This window comes from Tenebrio molitor, chromosome X (assembly GCF_963966145.1).
Source record: "Tenebrio molitor chromosome X, icTenMoli1.1, whole genome shotgun sequence".
Classification (NCBI taxonomy): Eukaryota; Metazoa; Arthropoda; class Insecta; order Coleoptera; family Tenebrionidae; genus Tenebrio; species Tenebrio molitor.
Genome location: NC_091055.1, coordinates 7,255,076 through 7,275,157, shown reverse-complemented (window position 1 = coordinate 7,275,157; position 20,082 = coordinate 7,255,076). Strand labels below are relative to the sequence as shown.

Below are 20,082 nucleotides of genomic sequence, written 5' to 3'. Positions count from 1 at the left end.
TTAATTTTTTTAATGCCGTGACGGTTACGTGACGTGTTTGTTTGTCGGTCGACGCTTGTGGGTGTCAGTTTGGCAAATAATTTTGGTCACGTGGTACAATATGTGCTTAACTATCAATACCGCAGTAACTATTGCGAAACACGGATAAGCACAACAAGGCTTCGGCCAAAAGTTGCGCGTGGAGCTAAGCTCCGGAAATGGGCCGAGAGACGGCCCAAGTTGGCAAAGTTGTGGTATCCTACGAAGTAATAGACTGGGCGGGCGTTCCTACACATAAATCCCCGTGTCTTCCCCAAGGTGCACTAGAAAGTCGCGCAATTCACCACCGAAGATGACGCGCTTGAGACATGTGTTATCTGAGGCCTCACACGCTGTATCGCCGCGCCCGAAATATGAATGCAGATTACTCTCTGCCCCCGGATATACAGTTTAAACAAACAATTTTACGAGAGATTTTTTATTTAAGCCGTTTACGGCGACGGCGTCAAACGGTAAAGACTTTGCCAGTAATTGTGATATTTTTTTATTTTCTTTTTTATTCAACTGACATCCTGCTTCAAATTTTATTAAATATTTACCTTTGAAGTAATACCCGCAACTCTTGCGCCAACAGGTCCCACACATTCTCAACGGAGGTCAGGTCTGTGGTTGGGTAGGTTAATACAGAATTTTAATCTTTTAAAATATTTTTGGTAATCTTTGCAACATATTGTCAAGCATTAGCTTCTCAATATATCTTAATTTCAACCCACTCACCACGTATTAAGCCAATGGGTAATTTATTTTTACGTCATCTGTTAAAATTAAATCGTTTGTCGAAAAGTATGTCGCTAGATTTGAGAGTAAAAACATTTCTTTTTTGTTGCTATAAAATGTATGTGGATTTATATTACAAGTTGGCAGATCTTGACAGCTCCAAATCAAATGTGTATCTGGAGAGTAGAGCGTCGACGTCCTAAATTACCCAAACCAAGTCCTCCCCACAATCAATTATCAATGTATGAACACCTATGTTTTAAGGGATTTTGTTAGTGATTCACTTTATGCTGAACGGTGTGGTTAGTGCGGTTAGGTAAGCAAACCAGAAGGGTCTCGAATATTCTATACCTACGTTACCTATTAAGGCTTAGAATAAGTCAAAAGCCGAACCTTAATTTATTAAACTAAATTGCCGATCATACGTAATTACTGTGCTTTGAATTTTTGGAACAAAGTGTATACAAAAGCTCATACGTTATCGTAAAACGAACAATATTCTCACTAATAGTGCTTGTAGGGATGTGTTATTAAGCTTTATAACTAATTCATTTCATGCCATAAACTCAATTCTGAAAAGAAAGTTTATAGCCTGACCCTCATTACTGTATGCCGAGATTCAAGCAAATAAAATTTGACTTTATGTAGTCCGTAAAATAGTCCGTTGGTATACAGATATAATTTTATTAACAAAAACTATAACTCAGTTTGAAAGTATTCGGGCCTTTCAGTTTGCCGCTACTTTGATGGTGAGTGCACTCAATTTAAAACATCACTCATTGCACTCTTTCCACATACATACTAGAATTTTAACAAGATTTAAAGACATTAATTACATAAAGCCAGAGTAAATTAAAAAACGCTAAATTAAAAAAAGGATGACAGTTAGTAAGTTTCAGACTTAGATTATAAAAATGAGTAAGAAATATACATTTTTCTAAAAGTACCTATTTATAGTTCTTTTTGAAAGATGAAGTAGCAGAAGTAGTAAAAATAGTGGTTGTTCCTACTTGGTTTTGAAAATAGTAATTTTGTGTTTTATTTTTTGCCACATAAAGAAATTAGAAAAGTTAGGCTGCTTTTGAATCAGCATTGATTTGATGAATAGTAGTGGAAACAATATTCAACCTTGAGGTTACTTTTGTTGTTTCGTATAGTACATTTTGCAAGTTGCAGTTTTGTAGCAATATTCAAAGAAATTACGATGATAAAAGATAAAAGAATTTTCAATGATGATTTTCAAAATTACAGACGTTTTGAGATTGTGGTTTGTCAAACTCCAAGATGTTCTTGATTAATTAGGAATTGTAAACATTTTTCGGATGCAAACGTATAAATCAACATTTCGAAATGTGAAGAAAAGTTATGGAATTAGCTTAAAACATTAAAATTAGAACGAATCAATTCACGAAGTGCGTTTCACTTCTAATAGCTGAGTGTGTTTTAAAATCTGTTTGACAATTAATTTGTGAAATTTCTTGGATATACAATTAGTGAAAAAATGATGATTGTGTGGGTGTATAGAGAATTGCGTGAATAATGATGGAAAAAGCCATCGAAAATATGAGTAAAGAGAGTCGTTTGAGTGGTGGAAATGGCGTCGAAGCATGCATTATGAGAGCAGTACGTACGCGTCTCAGCAATCTGAATGCAGATCCATCTCACAATACCACTAAATCTCTATAAAGTCGGCTAAATAGAAGAGCTTTGACGAAGGAGACATTCCAACTTTAAATCGGTCGAATTTGGGAGTACACTCACAGGGCCAATAAAATTTTGATGCCGGCAAACCTAAAACCTGACTACGTTACTAAACATAAAAGTTGCATGTGCTGATCTAGAAAATCAAATACACAAATAAATCATTCCGGCCCTTCGGAAAACTCCGACAGTCATGTAAGAAAAATCTTGGTCTGAGACAGGACGACCTATCTCTACTTAAAGTTTATTCAGACGCGTGTAGGATTCCAATCGACCAATTTGTTTAACATGACTGTTACAAATGGGCAAAAACCTTTTTTTAATTGAATATAGATGAGTTGATTTTAATTGACATTATTCAGACAAAAACGTGGAAGGAATGCTAAATAAGGCCTCACTGGAAACATTAGGAAGACATTCAAACTTGGGGGCCCACTCTCTTTATAACTTCATTCTACGCAAGTGTAAAATTAACTAATTGACTTTCAAGAATTGCCCAAAATTGTAACCTAATTATTATAAATTTTAATAAAATTAATCGGAGAATTGTCCCGCAAAAAATGACACAAAGACAGTAAAACTGGAAAGCTTCATTTCAAAATAAGATTTTGAACGAATGAAATATAATTAAATCCGAGCGTAAATGCCTTCTATAAATAAATAATCTAGAGGGTTATTAACGTAATGTGCTGTATAAATCGTGATACGTTTAATTTTGTTTGCTGCTGGCACACAAGAGTTCATTTTGAAGATAAAATCAAATAAAAAGGTAACGTTCCCAATCTAGGTTTATACGTAAGCGTGAGTGTTGATTTTGTCGGTAATAGGATTACACGAAATTAAACTTTTAATGCCGGTAAATTTAGGCGGTTGAAGATTAAAATAATTTGATGCGACTTCACTGATTGATTTCTTGACTAACCTATCGGCTCGATAAAACAGAGTTGAGTATATAAAAATCGATTATAAAAAATCCACTATTTGAGTGTAGAGTTCTGTTAGCGGCTGAAGGGACATTTGGTGGGGGAAACTTGCGCGGTTTAAATATCCAACCAATAGGAACTACCCTCATTTACTAATAAATGGACCTGGTCGAACCAGAGAACGGTCGAACGAAATAGCATTGCTGCACATCCCCACTTAATGTCCCTTCACGAAGCGACTGGAGTCTAGCAAAGAAACGACTGAAAATGAAACATTTCAAAAGAAGTTTAAAGCAAAAAAAAATCCTAACGAGTGTCGTCATTTCGTTCGCACTGATTTTCTGTGATTTGCTCTCAATTATTTTCATTTTCAGCTTGAAATCTAAGCTACTTATCAGAAAAAAAATGTCAGTTCAAAGTTGACGCCGCTAAAAAGGAATTATGTTTAAGGCGATTTTCTTACTTTTCAAATATTATTGAGTGTGAATGTGGAAACTGAATAATTAGTGCGTGACGCTGATCAGATAGAAAATTAATTTATTTTAAATTTCCCACAATGACAAATATCGCAATTAAGCGGAGAGCTTTACAAGCACGTAAATAATTCAAGAATTGTCTCTTAAAATGTCTTGTGAAAGCAGAATCTTTTTATATTTGTTCTTTTATTTGCATGACACGGTGGAAAAAACAGAAAGACAAATTTCAATCGTTTAGTTGTATTTTTCTGAAAAAAATGAAATTGATAAACCAATAATTTACGTCCAGTGTTTCAGCTAACAAAAAGCTTTCACTACTACGGCGTCAAGAATGACTGAATCTGTTGGTAACAATGAAAATTTGAATGATTTTGTTACCACTGTAATCTCAACGCATTTCCGGTTGCCAGCTTTGACAGTGTTGAAAGGTAAATTTGAAATTTACCATCAAAGATTCATTTTTGTAATAGTTTATTTATTAAAATGGTTTTATGTCGGTTATGTGGTTAACTGGCACTCGGTGACAGCCAAGATATCGGGTTATTCAAAATGATTGTGGATAAGTATGGCAACGAAAATTTATGTGGCATCTCTGTAGCTAGGACAGAGTTAACATTTCTTTGACAGTTCATACTCGCGCAATTTTGAAAATTGTCAAGTCAATGTGCAATGGTATAAAAAAATCAAATGCACGCATATGAAATGTCATACTAATGTCAACTATATCCCACCCACACAGTTGCCACATACATTTTCATACATAGTTGCCATACATACCCACAATCATTTTGAGTAACCCAATATCTTGGCTGCCACCGAGCGTCAGCTGTCTTCCTTGTCATAACCTAAACATTTTTTAATTTCGTATCAAGTTAAAATATCTGGTCAGTGCCAATTACGAGGAGAAAAAACAGACCAACAGACTCAGTCATTGTTGATCACGCTTAATTACTTAACTCTTGCAGTGTTTATTTATTATTTATTTTAGTCAATACGCTCCAGGTATTTGGTGTTATACAGGTGTCTCAAAATTAGCGTATTTTCTTCAAATACGGGATGAAAAGTTGAGTGTTTATTGTTATTTATGGTGTAGATGATTGTGGAAAATAATAACGTAAAACAATTTTTTGAAGAATAGCTTTACTTTGGAGTAAAAATATCTTAAATTTTTGTAATATTTCTTAAAAATGGAACGGCAACGTAGCTAGAATAGTATTTTGTCACTGTGGATATGAAGGCTGCTATGTATTGAACAAAATTAAAGTGCTTATATCTTCTTCAGGAAGAGCTCTGAATTCGGAATTCGCGAATTTTGAGACACCCTGTATATCTTGAAGTGTATGTGTAAAAAATGATTTCTTTAGCTGTGAAGAGATTCAAAAGTAAAAATTAATTCACCCCATAATCATTAAATTTGTCACGTTTGGGTAAGTAATAGTCTAGGTTGGATATTTATAGTGTGGTGTTCCTATTTGTAAGACTACTTTTAGTTAAATGCAAAAAGTGCAATGTGAAGAATTGTATTTATATTTTTTTATGGTCTGTTGCATAGTGAGAAACTAATGTAATTAAGTGGCCAAGCGGGTACAGAATTCCGTTGTAAATGGCCTCGGGTTTAAAATTCATTTATAAATAAAAGCAGTGAATCTGTTAATTTGATATTTTTTGAAAAATCAATAACAACGTATTTTGGGAGGTTTAGCCTGAAGGCTAATTTAATAAATTTAAAAGCATGTTCAAGCTTGTACTCAAAAGCAATCAATTTAAGGTAGAAAGTCCTCAATTATTTAAATTTTTAAACCACTTTGTAGGAATATGGGTTACGATACTTTGCCTTTTGTGTTTATAATAATTAGAATATGAACGACCAAGGAAAAGGGCTTATTGACGTCGCTTTGCAACCTGTGATATTCTGCAAGTTTAAATATATTTTTACTACAAAACAAATACGTATCAGACAGCATGCAGTTTAGCCGCGACAAAAGAACTTTTTATAAGTTCGCATTACTTAACATATCAGGCTTCGTACAAGCCATAAATCAGTGCGCTAAGTTGAGGATGAATCGCAAGTGTGCCAGACACGACACTATCTTGTTAGAGTAATTTAAGAAAAAGTGAAGACGTTATTAATATTATTTAAATTTCAAAAACGATATAGCAGAAACGTCCGTCAGGATTAGCGAGAGATAATTTCATTATTCTTATTGGTGGGCGAAGGGTGGAGAGAATGAATAATTAATACATAAAATGACTAATAATTTTAATTGCTTTTAAGACATATTAAATTTGACACAAAAGAGCCGTTCCACGTTTAATCCAGTATTCTGAACATTTTCCGGTGTTTAGTAATACAGAGGCAACAAAATTTGATGAGTTTTCCGAAAACGACTCGTCGTGAAAGTTATTAATACTTTTATAAAGAGGGCATTCATACATGTTTCTTTGCTTATCGATTGTAAAAACGAATGAAACTGGTGGCAACGCTTCGTGAAGAATTTTCGCCGGCAATTCGTCCAAACATTCGCTTTCTTCATTCCAACGAGCTCCAACTAAATGTAAACCATTCACCAAAACAAAACCTTCACTGTTAAGACCTTCTGTATTGTTCTTCAAACAAAAGTGTACATCATCCATCAAGACTGAATATTTTTTGCTGTACAATAACTTGTTAGCTGTTAAAAAAGCCTTCGGGTTGAAGAAACTCGCCAGCCAAATCGTTTCTTCTGGACTGCATGATAAATTCTTGAAGTAATCAATTCTCGCAATTAGATCTTCGACGAAACTTGTTAAGCAAAATGAGTTTACGTATGCCTTTCTCATCCAGATTTCTGGAATTTGATTAGCGACAAGAGATTTGGCCAATTCTTCTAATTCTTCGGTCATCAGTAAACGGCCATCTACAACTTCTTGCAAATCCGTAAGAGATGTCCTAATTGTTTTAATTAATTTGTTATAACTTTTCTTCTCTTTCAAAGTAATTAAATTGATAATTCCATCTTTCGTTTTCTCGTTTTCTTTATTAAAAACAAACTCTGGCGGTAATTGTTGCAACAAATCTTGAATTAAAGGTGCCGGATTCGTTAACACTTTGGCATAAATTATATCGTTAAACGTTACTTGAATTGATTTCAAAAGTGGCTTTGATTCTCTTAGTCCTTTGATACTTTCAAAATTTTCATTCAACCCAAAAATTTCACAATCATCCGTTTCAGGTAGTTTCAAAATATGGTTGATACAATCTTGGTGATCTGTTTTAGTCGGAAGTCCATTGACAAAGTTAGTATCACAATTATTTTGGAGTACTCGTGGGTTGATGTAATTTCTTACAATCACACCTAGAAGTCGATTATCCATTGCGTCTCTGACATATCCGCCGTAGCTACATTTCTCCAGCAGGTATACTATTTCTTCGAGTGGGTCAAGACGGTTATTTACAATCGATTGAAGTTCATGTATGGAAATAAAGAAATCATTTTTATTGAACCCGTAAGACACGTTCCAACCGTATGACCCAAAATTTTGTCTTTCCTGTAGAATACAATGGAAAAATGCTAAACTGTACAGGAGACGAACAAAAGCTTCCTGTTTTCCTGGACAGTTAGCATAAAATTTTGGACAACTAACTGGATCGTCTTGAAATAGATTGATTAATTTATTTCGCAAACCTTTTGGTGGTTCCTTCGTAATTTTGACGCTCCTTTCCAACAAAGAAATGGGAAAATCTTGGCATTCATTTGTCGTAAGCCACAGCCTGAAGTTTTCGTGAGTGTTGCTATAATCTACCTCTTCTAGTTTCAAGTCTAAAAACGGAAGCCAGTTGGTCAGCAGATGACAGTTTTGCAGACAGATCCACAACCCCAAATTTTTGCCTTCACTTGTAGAAGCTTCGACGTATTCCTCTTGGCCGTTCTTAATCGACATGAGAGTAAGTTTGTTGTGGAAATGTTTGGTTCTTGCAAAATTCACTAGAGACTTGACCGGATCTGATCCTGGTTTGAGGATAAAAATCAAAGGTGACAAGATATGCGATTCGATAAAAGAAGTTGCGATATCGAAAGACGGAGGATTTACAAATTTAGTTCCTAACTCTTGCGCCACAAAATTATGAATTCCCTTATACAATCGATCTGGTCTTATAAGACTGATTATTAACAATTTATTAAAACTACTGTTAAATGGTTCTGGAAATGGTTCCGTTTCAGGATTCTTGCTGTTGTAAATCTCTCGAAACTTTGTTTCGTTATCGAGAAAGAACCGTGTAAAATTGCTGTAAGAAGTTAAATTATGTAAGTTGCAAATACTGCGCCAACGTTTCGGCGGTAGCCATTCAGGGCATGGTTGATCTTGTTCAGATTTCCCCCAAGATTTGGCAAAAAATTGTATTTCATCTAGTGAGATTTTTCTTTCGGCTAGTAACAGATTGGTACATAGCAAAAACGAAAAAAATAATTTGTCTTTTTCAAAAATCGATCGAGAAATTTTACAATACAATTCGTAAGTTATGGTCTCCATCAAACTTTTTCGTCTTCGAGGTAGCTCTTTAAATTTTTCTGCCTTTTGAATAGATTCGGAATAAGTTTCTACAAACCAGTTGTAGGAAAATTGGTACATGTGATTGATTTTTGTCAACTCGAATGTCGTGAAGTAGAGAGTTGTGGAATGTTTAGCAATTGTTTCATAACCACTTCTAAATTCCTTCAGTATCAATTCTGTATCTTTTAAAGCTTCTTGTTTCTCCTGAATTTCCTTGGACAATATTTTTGACTCGTCTAATATTTGCAAGGCTTGTTCATCTTCCAAAATATCTGTTTTGGACTCTGAAAGTGTTTTCAAAATTCTCTCTTCTATGTTATAAAGTGCATCTTTATTACGTTTTCGCTGAGTATTTACAGTTTTCTTAATTTTCTTCAAAGTTGGTTTTTCCACTTCAACCACGCAAGTGAGCAAGTGTTCTTCCAGAGCTTCCCTATTCATACTGAAATCGATAATTGTAATCTTGTCGAACATTTCTGGACTATAGTGAGGGTATTTCATATTAGTAGTCATGTACAGCAGAAAATTCTTGTCATACGGAACTTCTTGACCACCTAGATTTAGATATTCCGCTCCATTTCTAAAAAATGTCGTTCTTGTAATTAAAGTCATCAGAAATGGCTCGACACTTTCACCCACATTTTCAAGCAAAAGTGGAGTTCCACTTGTTATGCAATCTTTCATTACAGTTAGATAATCCTGACATGTGAATTTCGTCACTTTTATTCCATTTTGTTTTTCACTGATTTTAATCCACATGTTTGCTTGATTTTGGGGATCTATATAAAGAGACCACCGCTTCGACATAGTGCCAATGATTCCATTTTCGATGAAAAATCTGTCAGTTGGTAGTCCATTAAGGTGCCACTTGTCAAAGTCCAAATCTTTCTCGAACGCTTCTACAAAGTCATATTTTTCTTTAAAGGGAATACCATTTTGAGAAACGCTGGAGAGCCATTCTGATAACGTTTTATGTCTATTATCTGCTCTAAATGGGCCGAGGTAGGCAATGACCGCGGTAGAAAGCAAAATATCACCAGCGAGACGATCATACTGTTTTTCCAACTGATCAACGGCATTAGTCCATCTAGATTTCTCCTCACTTAATCCCCCAATTAGTTTTTGGGCACGATTCAGCTTCTTTTTGCATATGTCTACATCGCGTTGCAATTTTTGTTGCTTTCTGGTCGCCTCTTTAAGCAATTCATTCAAATCTGCCAATTTTTGTTCGATTCTAGACACTTGTTCCTTTTTCTCATTAAGAATAGCCATGGTAGTTCCATATTCTCGTTCAGCTTTCTCGAGTTTTTCTTTTTTGGGGGCTACTTCTTTTGCAACTTTATCGTACATATCCATTGCAATGATCCATTTGCACAAACCTTCAGCAGCGCTTGATGCTTTCGCCACGGTATGCGGTTTGAAATCCTTGTGTGGTAGATAGTCTTTCCTGATTTTTACCATAATTTCCGGCTTAATGTTGTCTTTGTCAAAATCTTTGAGCGTCTGCAGAAAGTTCATATCTCCCAAAATTCTTTTGCTGGGTCCCCAATAGTCTATGGTTTTGCGACCTGTGGAAGGATCTGGGATTCTGTCCGGCTTCACGTCTTTGATAACACAAACAGCAGCCATTACAAGTTTGATGGCGTCGGGAGGATTCTTCATCGACTTGACCAAAGTGATGTCTGTTGGTTTTAACGTGTTCAAGGCTGAAATGGCATCTTCTAAAATTGGAATCGCTTGCGCTAAATCAGCTTCGCAGTCCAGTTTTAAAACTTGAGCGGCTGCAGCTTGTTCGTTCGCAATTTCCTCATCCTTCTTGACCAGATCTGACGCCTTTTCAACTTCATTAGTTTCTTTCTCTATTTGTTTTGCCATCTCAATTGCTTGCACGGTCATAGCTTCTAACTGAGGCTGATAATCGGCCAAAGACTTTTGCATTTCAGAAATTTGAAAAGCTGCAAAAGACAATTTTTCCAAAGCTGCCAAGTACCTTTGTTTAACATCCATGATTTTCTTTTGCTTGAAGATCACCAAGTGGACATAGAGTCGAATAAATTCCAAGTAAGAGCCTAAAGTGATGTGTACACCATCTGAAATTTTTTCGACTTCATTGTGAAAATAACTAGAAGCAATGACCACTTTAGATTTAATTTCTTTCGATATTTTTAGATCTTCAATCCACACTCGCGCAATACTTTCCAGAGACTCTCGGGGCCACTTTTTCAAATAAATGATTTCACAAAAACTTCTAAGAGAACAGTGTAATCTCAAATACTTCATAAATTTGTCATTAATAGGATTGAACGAAAGTATTACATGCAAATTTTCTTTACATCTCTTTTGATGGTACAAAAATATTGATTCTGAGCCTCCATCTATATTTGGATTTTCATCTTGCATGCTCATACGGACCAAATCCAAAATTTCTTGTTTCTCTTCTAGAGAGTAAAGAAATGGAATTTGTCCAGTTTTTAACAAATAATCTAAATCATCAAGTATTAAATTGTTTACCATTTGCTCCTCTTTCAAGAAGAAAGTGCACGGTTTTCCAAGACCACCTGCTTCTTTAAGAAAAGCCTTGACAGTGTTGTGCCAATCAGTCGAATTATAATGTTCAGTTATTTCTAATTTGAAAAATTTTTGTTCGTAAATTATACAAGCTAGTCTTACCAATGTTTGACGACCAGTTCCACACATCCCAACCTGTATTAAATTACAGCAAGGTATAGAAATTATTCGACAGATTTTAGACAAATGTTCCAGAGCGTGATCAAAAAGAACTAAATCAATTTTATTCGAGTTAACTTTATTATATTCCTTAAGACATGTCGAGGCAATTTCCTGCAATTTTTCAATATCGGTTTCATCAAACCGACAAGAATTTTTATCTGTATAAGTGCCAAATAGTATCTTAGATAGATCTGGTTCCATGTTGTCATCTTTGGGTAAGTTTTCAAATAGATTAACTAGTTCTTCTTTCAAATATTCGTTGATACAAAATTTGATATTGTCGAAAAACCAGTTCTTGTCCTTTTCTAATAGTCTGTCACCAAAAATACGAAGCATCTCATGTGTCCACAGTTTGAAAAATAATTTTTTGTTGGTGTCGGCACTTTCTTTTTTTATCATGGCGCAGACTTGAATGATTCTAGAAAAATTTCTCATATTGAAGTAATAGAAGTTCCAACTCAGTGTTGGTCTCAAATTTGATACAGATTTGTAGAAGTGGTAAGTAGCAGCTACAATTTGGTTTATCGTCCCAATAATATCACTAGGAAATCCAATTTTTTTCCATTTGGTGAGGAGAACATTTGAAAAAATACGCATAATGCTTTCTTCGGGAAGTTGGTTGATAGAAAAGACGTTGAAGTGTCTTAACAATCTTTGGCATGTCTCTTGATTTCTAGAAGTTGCTGTCATTGTTGAAAGAACATTTATATCGTCAACATATAGAGGTTTGAAATTTTCACGATTAAACCATTTCTTGTGGTCAAACAATTCCCTTACTAATTCTAGAGCCGGTTGAGTTCCGGACACATCTCTAGAAGACTCGCTGAGATCATCAATGTATAAAATACAAGTTTTTCCCTCTGAAGGTCCAAAACGACCAGTTTTTTTCTTAAACAATTTTGACAAAATTAACTCTTGCGTCTGACTAGCTGTCACTCTAGGAGTGAAAGTTAGAAATGTTGCTTCATATTTTTCTTTATCTAACTTATTCATCATTACATCTAACATACATAAACTTTTGCCGGTACCTGAAGGCCCCACTAGTAAAACTGGATAATTATAAGTAATGTGCATATTGATTAACGTCGTATACTTGATACTTTCGTTAGTTGGTACAAAAGTGTCTGTTAAATAATCCGACTCTTCTATTTTTTCGTTTTTTAAAGCGTCAGGCCAAAACTTCCAATTACCTTTTGACTTGTAAAAATAACTATGATCAAAAATCATTTCCTCGACTGGTACACCAACTTCAACTTTTTCTAACAATTTTGGATACGGATGAGATTTGTTTTGACCTCTCCATAACTGTTTGAAAAACTCATCAAATTTTGCTCGAGAATTTAAATCTAAATTTGAACCCACACCCCAGATGACAGCTTGAATAAAACTTGCTTGGATCCAAGAGGACAGATTTTTCACATCTTCCTCCTTCTTTTGGATCGCGTCGTAGGCCTCAATCAGCAACATTTCCAGAACTTGTATGGTGGTTTTGACCAAACTTAATTCGTTGATTTTGCACAGTTGTTGACAGTCACTTTTCACATATTCTAGACATGGGGGTATAATCCAGTCAAACAAAGTGGTAAAATTTTCTTCGTATCCTTCCTGCCACTCGAAACCACCGCAGCGAAGCCATGACGACAACAGTGGTTTCCAGTTAATCGTGTACGGGTCCATGTAAATAATTCCACAACGAGAAACCTAAAAATCGAGACAACATGGGTGTGGATAGTTTCTGGGAAACATTTTGATTTACTCACCATAGCAGGAGATGCTTGATTGAGGTTTTCAATTTCAAAAATAATTCGTTTGTTTTGAGTGAGATGTATTACTTCTCCAGAAGCTAGACAAAGTTTTCGATTTTCGTCTAGTACAGTGTTTAGGTCGTCAATCCAAAGAGAATCCGCAGGTCCATCCAGAACAATCCAGTCTTCATCATCCGAATATTCTCTAAGGTACTTTGTAATGATACCATCGCACCATTGCTGAGCATGTGCGTCAATTCGTCCATAAAGTTGTTTCAAAGTCATCGTCTTTGGACTAAGAGTTCTCACATTGATTGTTTTGTCATGAACAGTTTGCAAAACACGCACTAAAGTTGTTTTTCCAGTGAAAGTTTGTCCAACTATGATAACACCCGTGTTGCATCGCATTATTTCATTTAATTCCACAACTTTAACCAGAAACTCCTTTCGACCTTCTAGATTTAACTGTCTACAAACTGTGATTAAGCTGTCTTCAAAATTTGGCATCAGTGCTTCTAGTTTTGCTGATGGAAAGTGTTGTAGTAGAATATTTTTAAATACGACGAGTTCATTGGCTGACAGTCTCGGCAGAGTAATTTGACAAATGCAGTTGTAAATAATTTCTGCTTCGTTTGTATCGACAGTAAACTTTTCGGCACATTTGTTCAAAATCTCTTTAATCAATCTAATCCCAAAGTGAGTCTTCGATTGCGGCAATAAATCTTCCATCAATTTATTAATAGTAATTATTCTTCTTCCTAATTCACTCGAGTCGCGATAACCAAATGAAAGTAAAAACACCTGTGCGATAATTAGCGAATCTGGAACAGTCATTGCGACTGGCCGAAACAATATTTTAAAACTGTCTGGAAACCGTTCGAGGCCTTTCATACTGCAACAGATAAAGCATTTTTGCAGTGTCAATTCCGTTGAATTTAAGACAATCGCATTCAAACCACCCTTTAAGGCCGTAGATATTTTTGAAATTTCTTGTGACAGTATGGAACAAATTTCCACTTGGATTGTTTGAAAATTTTCCAGAACAAGCCAAGAGCCGTTTGATACGACTCCTTTCAGAAACTCAACAATCACTTCGAATTTAACAGGTCGAGAACAGTTGTAAAACGTACACTGGATTGCCACAGCTCCGGCTAAACTTTTGATAATGCCAGTTTTTCCCGTTCCAGTGGGACCTTGGAGGTTTCCACAGAGATGATACTTGTAAGCAAGCATCAGGGCGTGGTAACACCTTTCAGTAGTTGGAGTTATAACAATTTGTTGACCATTCCCTACATATTCATTGCCATAGGGAACATGATTGTCTAAAATTTTGACAACGCAGTTATCGTCGTCCAAAAGATAGTAACGTATTTGGGAGAGCCATCGAAAATCTTGGTCACTCTTAATTTGACTACTCTTCAAATTACCTACTATTTCTCTGTTGTTGGTCAACATGACGATAAGAGATCTGACAGTTATAGTCTTAGTGTTGTCGAGTTGCGCAGATCTGACAACAGCGACCACACGTTCCAAATTATCTTGAATTTGTGTTTGATAAGTATCCAGAGTATTGTTTTTGATTGCATTGTGGGTGCCAATCGTGAACACGATTCTTGTAACCACTGTTAGCACCTGACAGGACCAGTTTAAAATCCAGTTCTCTTGATCGTGATTTTTGAAAGACTCTCCTATCATCCGACGAATTGTTATTCTAATTTGACTTTCCAACTTTTTAAGCCACATTTCCACACAACCTTGGAATTGTTGTGTGTTTATGTCCTCAAGCAGGTGCAAAATTTCGTCGTGTTCACTTAGGATTCCCAAAATGGCTGAGTTTTCGTCGAATTTCAAATTCTTGATCTCGTGGAAAAGACTCTTGATAAAACGACGAATTTCAGTAGGGTCGTTGGTCAACGACAATATCCGAAACATTTCCTCGTTGGCAACGAAATAAAATCTGTGGAAATACTGTCGAATTTTGTCGAAATAACGATTAACGCCTTGATTAATTAATTCGAATTGTTGATTGCAGTGGAGAAGGTCTGGTAATATGTTTGTGTTGTTGACAGTCGTGTACACATTCGGTCGAGTATGAATCATTTTGACGTAATTTGTGTAAGTGTTCGATATTTGTTTGAATATTTGCGACTCTTGAGGCATTTGTATCGTGATTTGGTGGCACAAAAATAGGGGGAAAAAGTGGAGCCACTGCTGCTGCGTTTGTCTGCATTCCTGCAGAGTTTTGGTAATTTCCAGCAATCTGTTGTAAAAATGTTTCACTTGATTGTCGTAGGGCTTGACGTAAATCGAGTTTAACATGTTGATTACCTTAATTATGTGATCGTCAGCTACGACTTCGATGTCTTCGAGTTGCACGATTATTTGAATTTCTTTGTAGTCTCCGGTTGCGAAATTAACGTCAGTCCATTCGCGCTGCATCTTTTCCAAGTTCTCCAACAACTCTCTCTCTTTGGTGGCGGAAAAACTGATCAGTTCGTATTTGTCGATATCGGGCTTCAGATCGATCTGAATAATTTTTTTTAATGTGGTTCCAGCGTTCGGGGTGATATCAAAACCGGCAACTCCCGACATTTTTTGCCAATGCCTTTTCATTAACGCTTCATTACACATTATTTTTATTACAGCCAGAGAAGGCTCGAAATCTTGAATTAACTTAATTGCTTTAGAACATAATTTTAAAGGAGCCGGCCAATTTAGCATATCAGGGTCATCAACAGTTCCTTTAAACCGTAAAGATAAATTCTCATCTTGCGCTTGTCGGAGTTTGTTTCTGTAAACTTTTTGAGTTCTCAACAGCTCTTTGTAATATTTTTCGACAGTATTTTTAACTTTCTCGTAATTGATCAAGTCAAATTGTCCGTCCAACCAGACCGACAAGTTCCTCTGGACGTCCAAACACAGTTTCAACAAATGGTAGAAAGGGTAAACGTAATTTTTAAGCTCCTCGAATTCGGCGTAAGACGACTTAGGGAAGCTTAGCGAAACTTCTTCTCGATTGATCCAATCAATTTTACTTTCGATTTTTTTTATTTTCACCATGTGCAACGTGATCGTGTTCAGATAGTTTCGGACATTTTCAATGTTGTCCATCGAGTCTAGAATGTCCAATAGAGGATAAACATCTTTAATGTCAACGTTAATGTCTTCGATAACCCTCTGCAACTTTTCCTCCGCTTCGAATTTCAGTTGTTCGAAGGTAGCAATATTTTCTTCTAAAACTGGTAAAATTTCATCTAACCAATTAATTGCTTTTGCGTTTATTATTATATGATTCTCCCTCAAAGGGCCTAATTGAATCAATTTTGTAAGATACGCCAGGGCCTTGACGACTCGCTCTTTCAGCTCATCTAAATAATCTGTTCTTACCCAGGCCATGTATTTACCAATTTCAATTACTTCCTCTGTTGTTATCGGTTTTTGAGTGGCTCGTACGTAAATAATGTCGAAAGCCTCGCAGATATCGTCGTTTTCCCATTCGTGTTGGGCGCTCAAATTATTAAATATGTTTTCGATGATGTTCAGCAGGGTTTGTTTAAGAATCTCTCTGTAGTCGGTTATTATCAGCTGTCCGATTGTGAAATAAGCGTTGTCTGGGATGAAAGCGACTTTAGGCAAATACGATTTGAAATATAAGAGTTTCTTGCAGCCTTCCTCAAAAATTAGATCGCTCGTCGAAATCGTGTTACCTTCAGAACAAAGGTCGCCATAAATATCGACGAATTCATTATCCAGGTTCTTTATGTACTTCAGGATGGGTTCGTATTTTTCCCTAATATTCACAGCGATCTGCGTAATTATCGAGTGGAAGAACTCGTCAGTTAGGCATAAATGTATTTGTTTGTTGTCAAATCCCTTAATCCGGTACTTCTCCAAAACGTAAAATTGCCTGGCGCCGTCGATGATTTTCCTCAAGAACTTATTATATATCTCTATAACGTCTTCAGCTGTTGGCTCCAGTATTAAACGATCTTTGAACGTTATATTTAGCTTCAAGTACGGTATATGTTCTTTAGAGCCCGTAAAACTTACAACATGTAACAAGGTATGAGCTATCGTTCTGCTTATATTAACTGATAGCAATCCCGTGCAAGCTCCCAAATAACTTCTGGCATGCTGTGTATTCACCTTCTCGTGTTCTACTAAAACAACGATCTTTCGGTAAAATTCTTGCAGGCGCTGCGCGGCATCATTAGCGTAATCAAAGATATGTTTTTGAAACTCCTTTGTATCAAGTTGACTCTTCAAAGATAGGTTTAAATTAAATAGTTCGTAAGGCAATTTCGTTACACACTCGTTGAGAATTCGCCTGATCAGGGGATGGTGTAAGATAAATTTTGCCTGGAATTCTTTGCGTCTCTGCAAGAAGACGGGGTAGTTTTTGGTCTTGCCGAGGAGTTTGTAAGGTTCGATCTGATATTGCTTCTGGACAGATCTTAATTTCATCGCGATTCCCGCTCGTTGAGTCACTTTCAAGAACTCCTCTCTGGCTTCTGTTATGATGTTGTTCAGCAAAACCGGATAGTTCAGTTCGAGGCCTCGTGCGTTCACTTTTCTCAGAATGTCTCTCTCTTGAAATCGCGACATCGATGTGGAGGGACAATTTCCACAGAATTCCCGAATATCATTATCAGTCGAGGCGTCTCGGTGTAACGGTGCCACTTTCATGTTTCGTTCTTCAGATTTCGTTTTCTTAACAATTTTATTCATGTACAATATTATGCGGTTGCGCCTTTTTAGCTCCATGGCAAACTGTCTTAAATTATCGCCAGAGACTGGCGCAACAGATGGAGAAACTGAATTTCTGTATTTAATTCTGTGCCACAATTTACCTTTTTTTGTTTTGTTTTCCATTTTTACCACAACACCTCACTTCAACTAGTCGACAACTTGCGATTTATCGATGCTCACCTAGCAACCGCCGTCGCTCGATTCTCCACCAAACTCCGATATTGTCCGCTGCAATTTAAATATCACGGAAATTACTCACAAATACCCCATCTCAGGGGTGATTGTTTGATGTGAGCTGGTCAGTTCCGTTGAGACGATTTGTGCTCCAGACATCCCCACTTGCGGCGTGTTTGTTATTAGTTGTTGCCTCTTCTCGCCTTCTCTCAGACAACCGATACCAACATTATTAATTTCGACAGATACTAGTGTACTTCGACAATAATATAATAGTTTTTTTAATCAGAATTGGACAAGCTCCACTTTATCGAGACAGTAAATTTTCACGGATTCGACTAGTTTAATTCTCGTTTTGGTGGTTCTTAAAAGTAACGCCAAAGTCGTAACACTCCACTTTATTCTTTATTGCCTTAATAATTTTTATTTGGGGGGTGTAAATACGACGCCCGGGGTTGGGCAGGATCCAGATGCAATTCTATCGATGGCGTGACCGGAAAGAAACGATCTGGAAAAAATCTTACTTATCTGAGTGATTAAGTGAAACTGACAAATAAAATCGTTTCGTTCAATCTGACGCATTACGGAATCTAATTAAATAATTTCCGTTATTACATTCGCACGAACTTACGAGAAAATCTTGGCATCTGCGATAAAAATAAAATTTTTCCTTCATTAAAATTGTAGGTGAAAATGGAAAAAATTTCATTGTTAGAGTTTTACGAGTACCTTGCATTGATTATTATTTCCACTTAAAATTTATTTTTAGCAAAGAGATTTTTTAAAGTGTAATATATTTTTCAGCTGCTTAGTGATACATGAAAAAAAATCACAACAAAAATTTCAAGCAATTTCACACTGAAATTTCTTTTGAAGTCATGCAAATAAATTGTGTATTAAACTTTGTCGGTAAATATTAAGGATGAAATGTAAAATATTTTACGCTTGAAATCTTGAAAAGTTAAAAATAACTCATGCGTTTACAAATATATTAACAAGGATTTTTTTGCACTAAATTCATATTTTGTACTGTTATAATTTATGCTTATTATACAGAATATAAAACATGATAACAAGCCAGACTTGTATAATGCCGTAAAGATTTATGAACTGGCTGATTTTCGAAGTTGCCTTTATCTACTCTCACCTTAAACATTAAATATAACAAAATATTCTAATAACGAAATTTTTTACTTTTGCTTTTATAGAATCTCGGCTATTGATTTTTAAATGGAACATCTACCATTTATACATTTCTGAAAAGTATGAATGTTTCACATATTTGTTATATTAAAAATTCATTCGCTTTTGTCATAAAACTTTTAACGATTTTATGTTTAACTGAATGTGTATTTGTGCCAGTTTCCGTTATTAGAATTAAAACGTAAACGTAAAACATGAAGTGAACAAAAAAATTAAAAATGGCATTAAGAACTTTTATTGCGATATAAAACTGCATTACATTATCTACATTTAATTTTTCCAATATTTTTGTTTACGTGATTGTTGTTTTCAGATTAATAACTTGTTAACAATTGTGTGATAGAATTTTTAAAATAATGATAAATACATTTACAGCACTAACTATTATTATTCGATCAGAGAAGTTAAGCAATACGGGGAGTAGTAAGTATTTGGATGGCTAGGAATTCGTGTGTACAAAAAAATAAATGAAAATATATACAGGGTGTATTAAAAATGGCGCATAATAATTATGTCACGCGAATCTACCTTGAATAGCAAACAAAAATTCTAATGTGAATTTGGTCTTAGACAAATAATTTTTAAATTATTATTATTATCAAAAATGACATCAATGATAATCCTTGTTACCTTCTGACTCTACTCAAGCTTGAAAAAGCATCTTTTTAAATGAAATTACAAGTAAACCAATAATCAAAATGGTAAAATCAGTGCTGGAATATTTATTTGTTGAAATATTTTTATTTGCTTGTATTTCAGCATAGAATTATGTGATGTAAATATTATGTGCCGTTTTTAATACACCTGTATATTTGAATTTGATCGTAACGTTGTTTGGTTGAATTATCCGAAATGTGCTGTAACAAAAAATGAATATACTAAAATCGGATAGTCGGAAAGAAAATTATCGTCTACTTTGCGTGCTACGAGACATACAAATGTCGATAGGCTGATATATCAATATTTGTTATTAAATGTGACATAAAGAGGTAGTCGTTGTGGTATTGGAGTATAATAAATTTGAATTTTGTTGCTGTTAACATTTAGGTATGTTCCTCTGAAGCGGTTTGTTTTACAAAGCATTTCGACTAT

The 20,082-nt window shown here is 35.4% G+C and overlaps 1 protein-coding gene across 1 annotated transcript; it reads right to left on the bottom strand.

Moving 5' to 3' along the window:
• Positions 1-6,136: 6,136 nt before the first annotated feature.
• On the bottom strand, positions 6,137-17,628 carry LOC138140098 (dynein axonemal heavy chain 7-like). Its single transcript, XM_069060802.1, has 2 exons — positions 12,880-17,628; positions 6,137-12,820 (listed from the first exon to the last, which is right to left on the bottom strand). The coding sequence occupies exons 1-2, from the start codon at positions 17,626-17,628 to the stop codon at positions 6,137-6,139; spliced, it is 11,433 nt and encodes a 3,810-aa protein (XP_068916903.1).
• Positions 17,629-20,082: the final 2,454 nt, after the last annotated feature.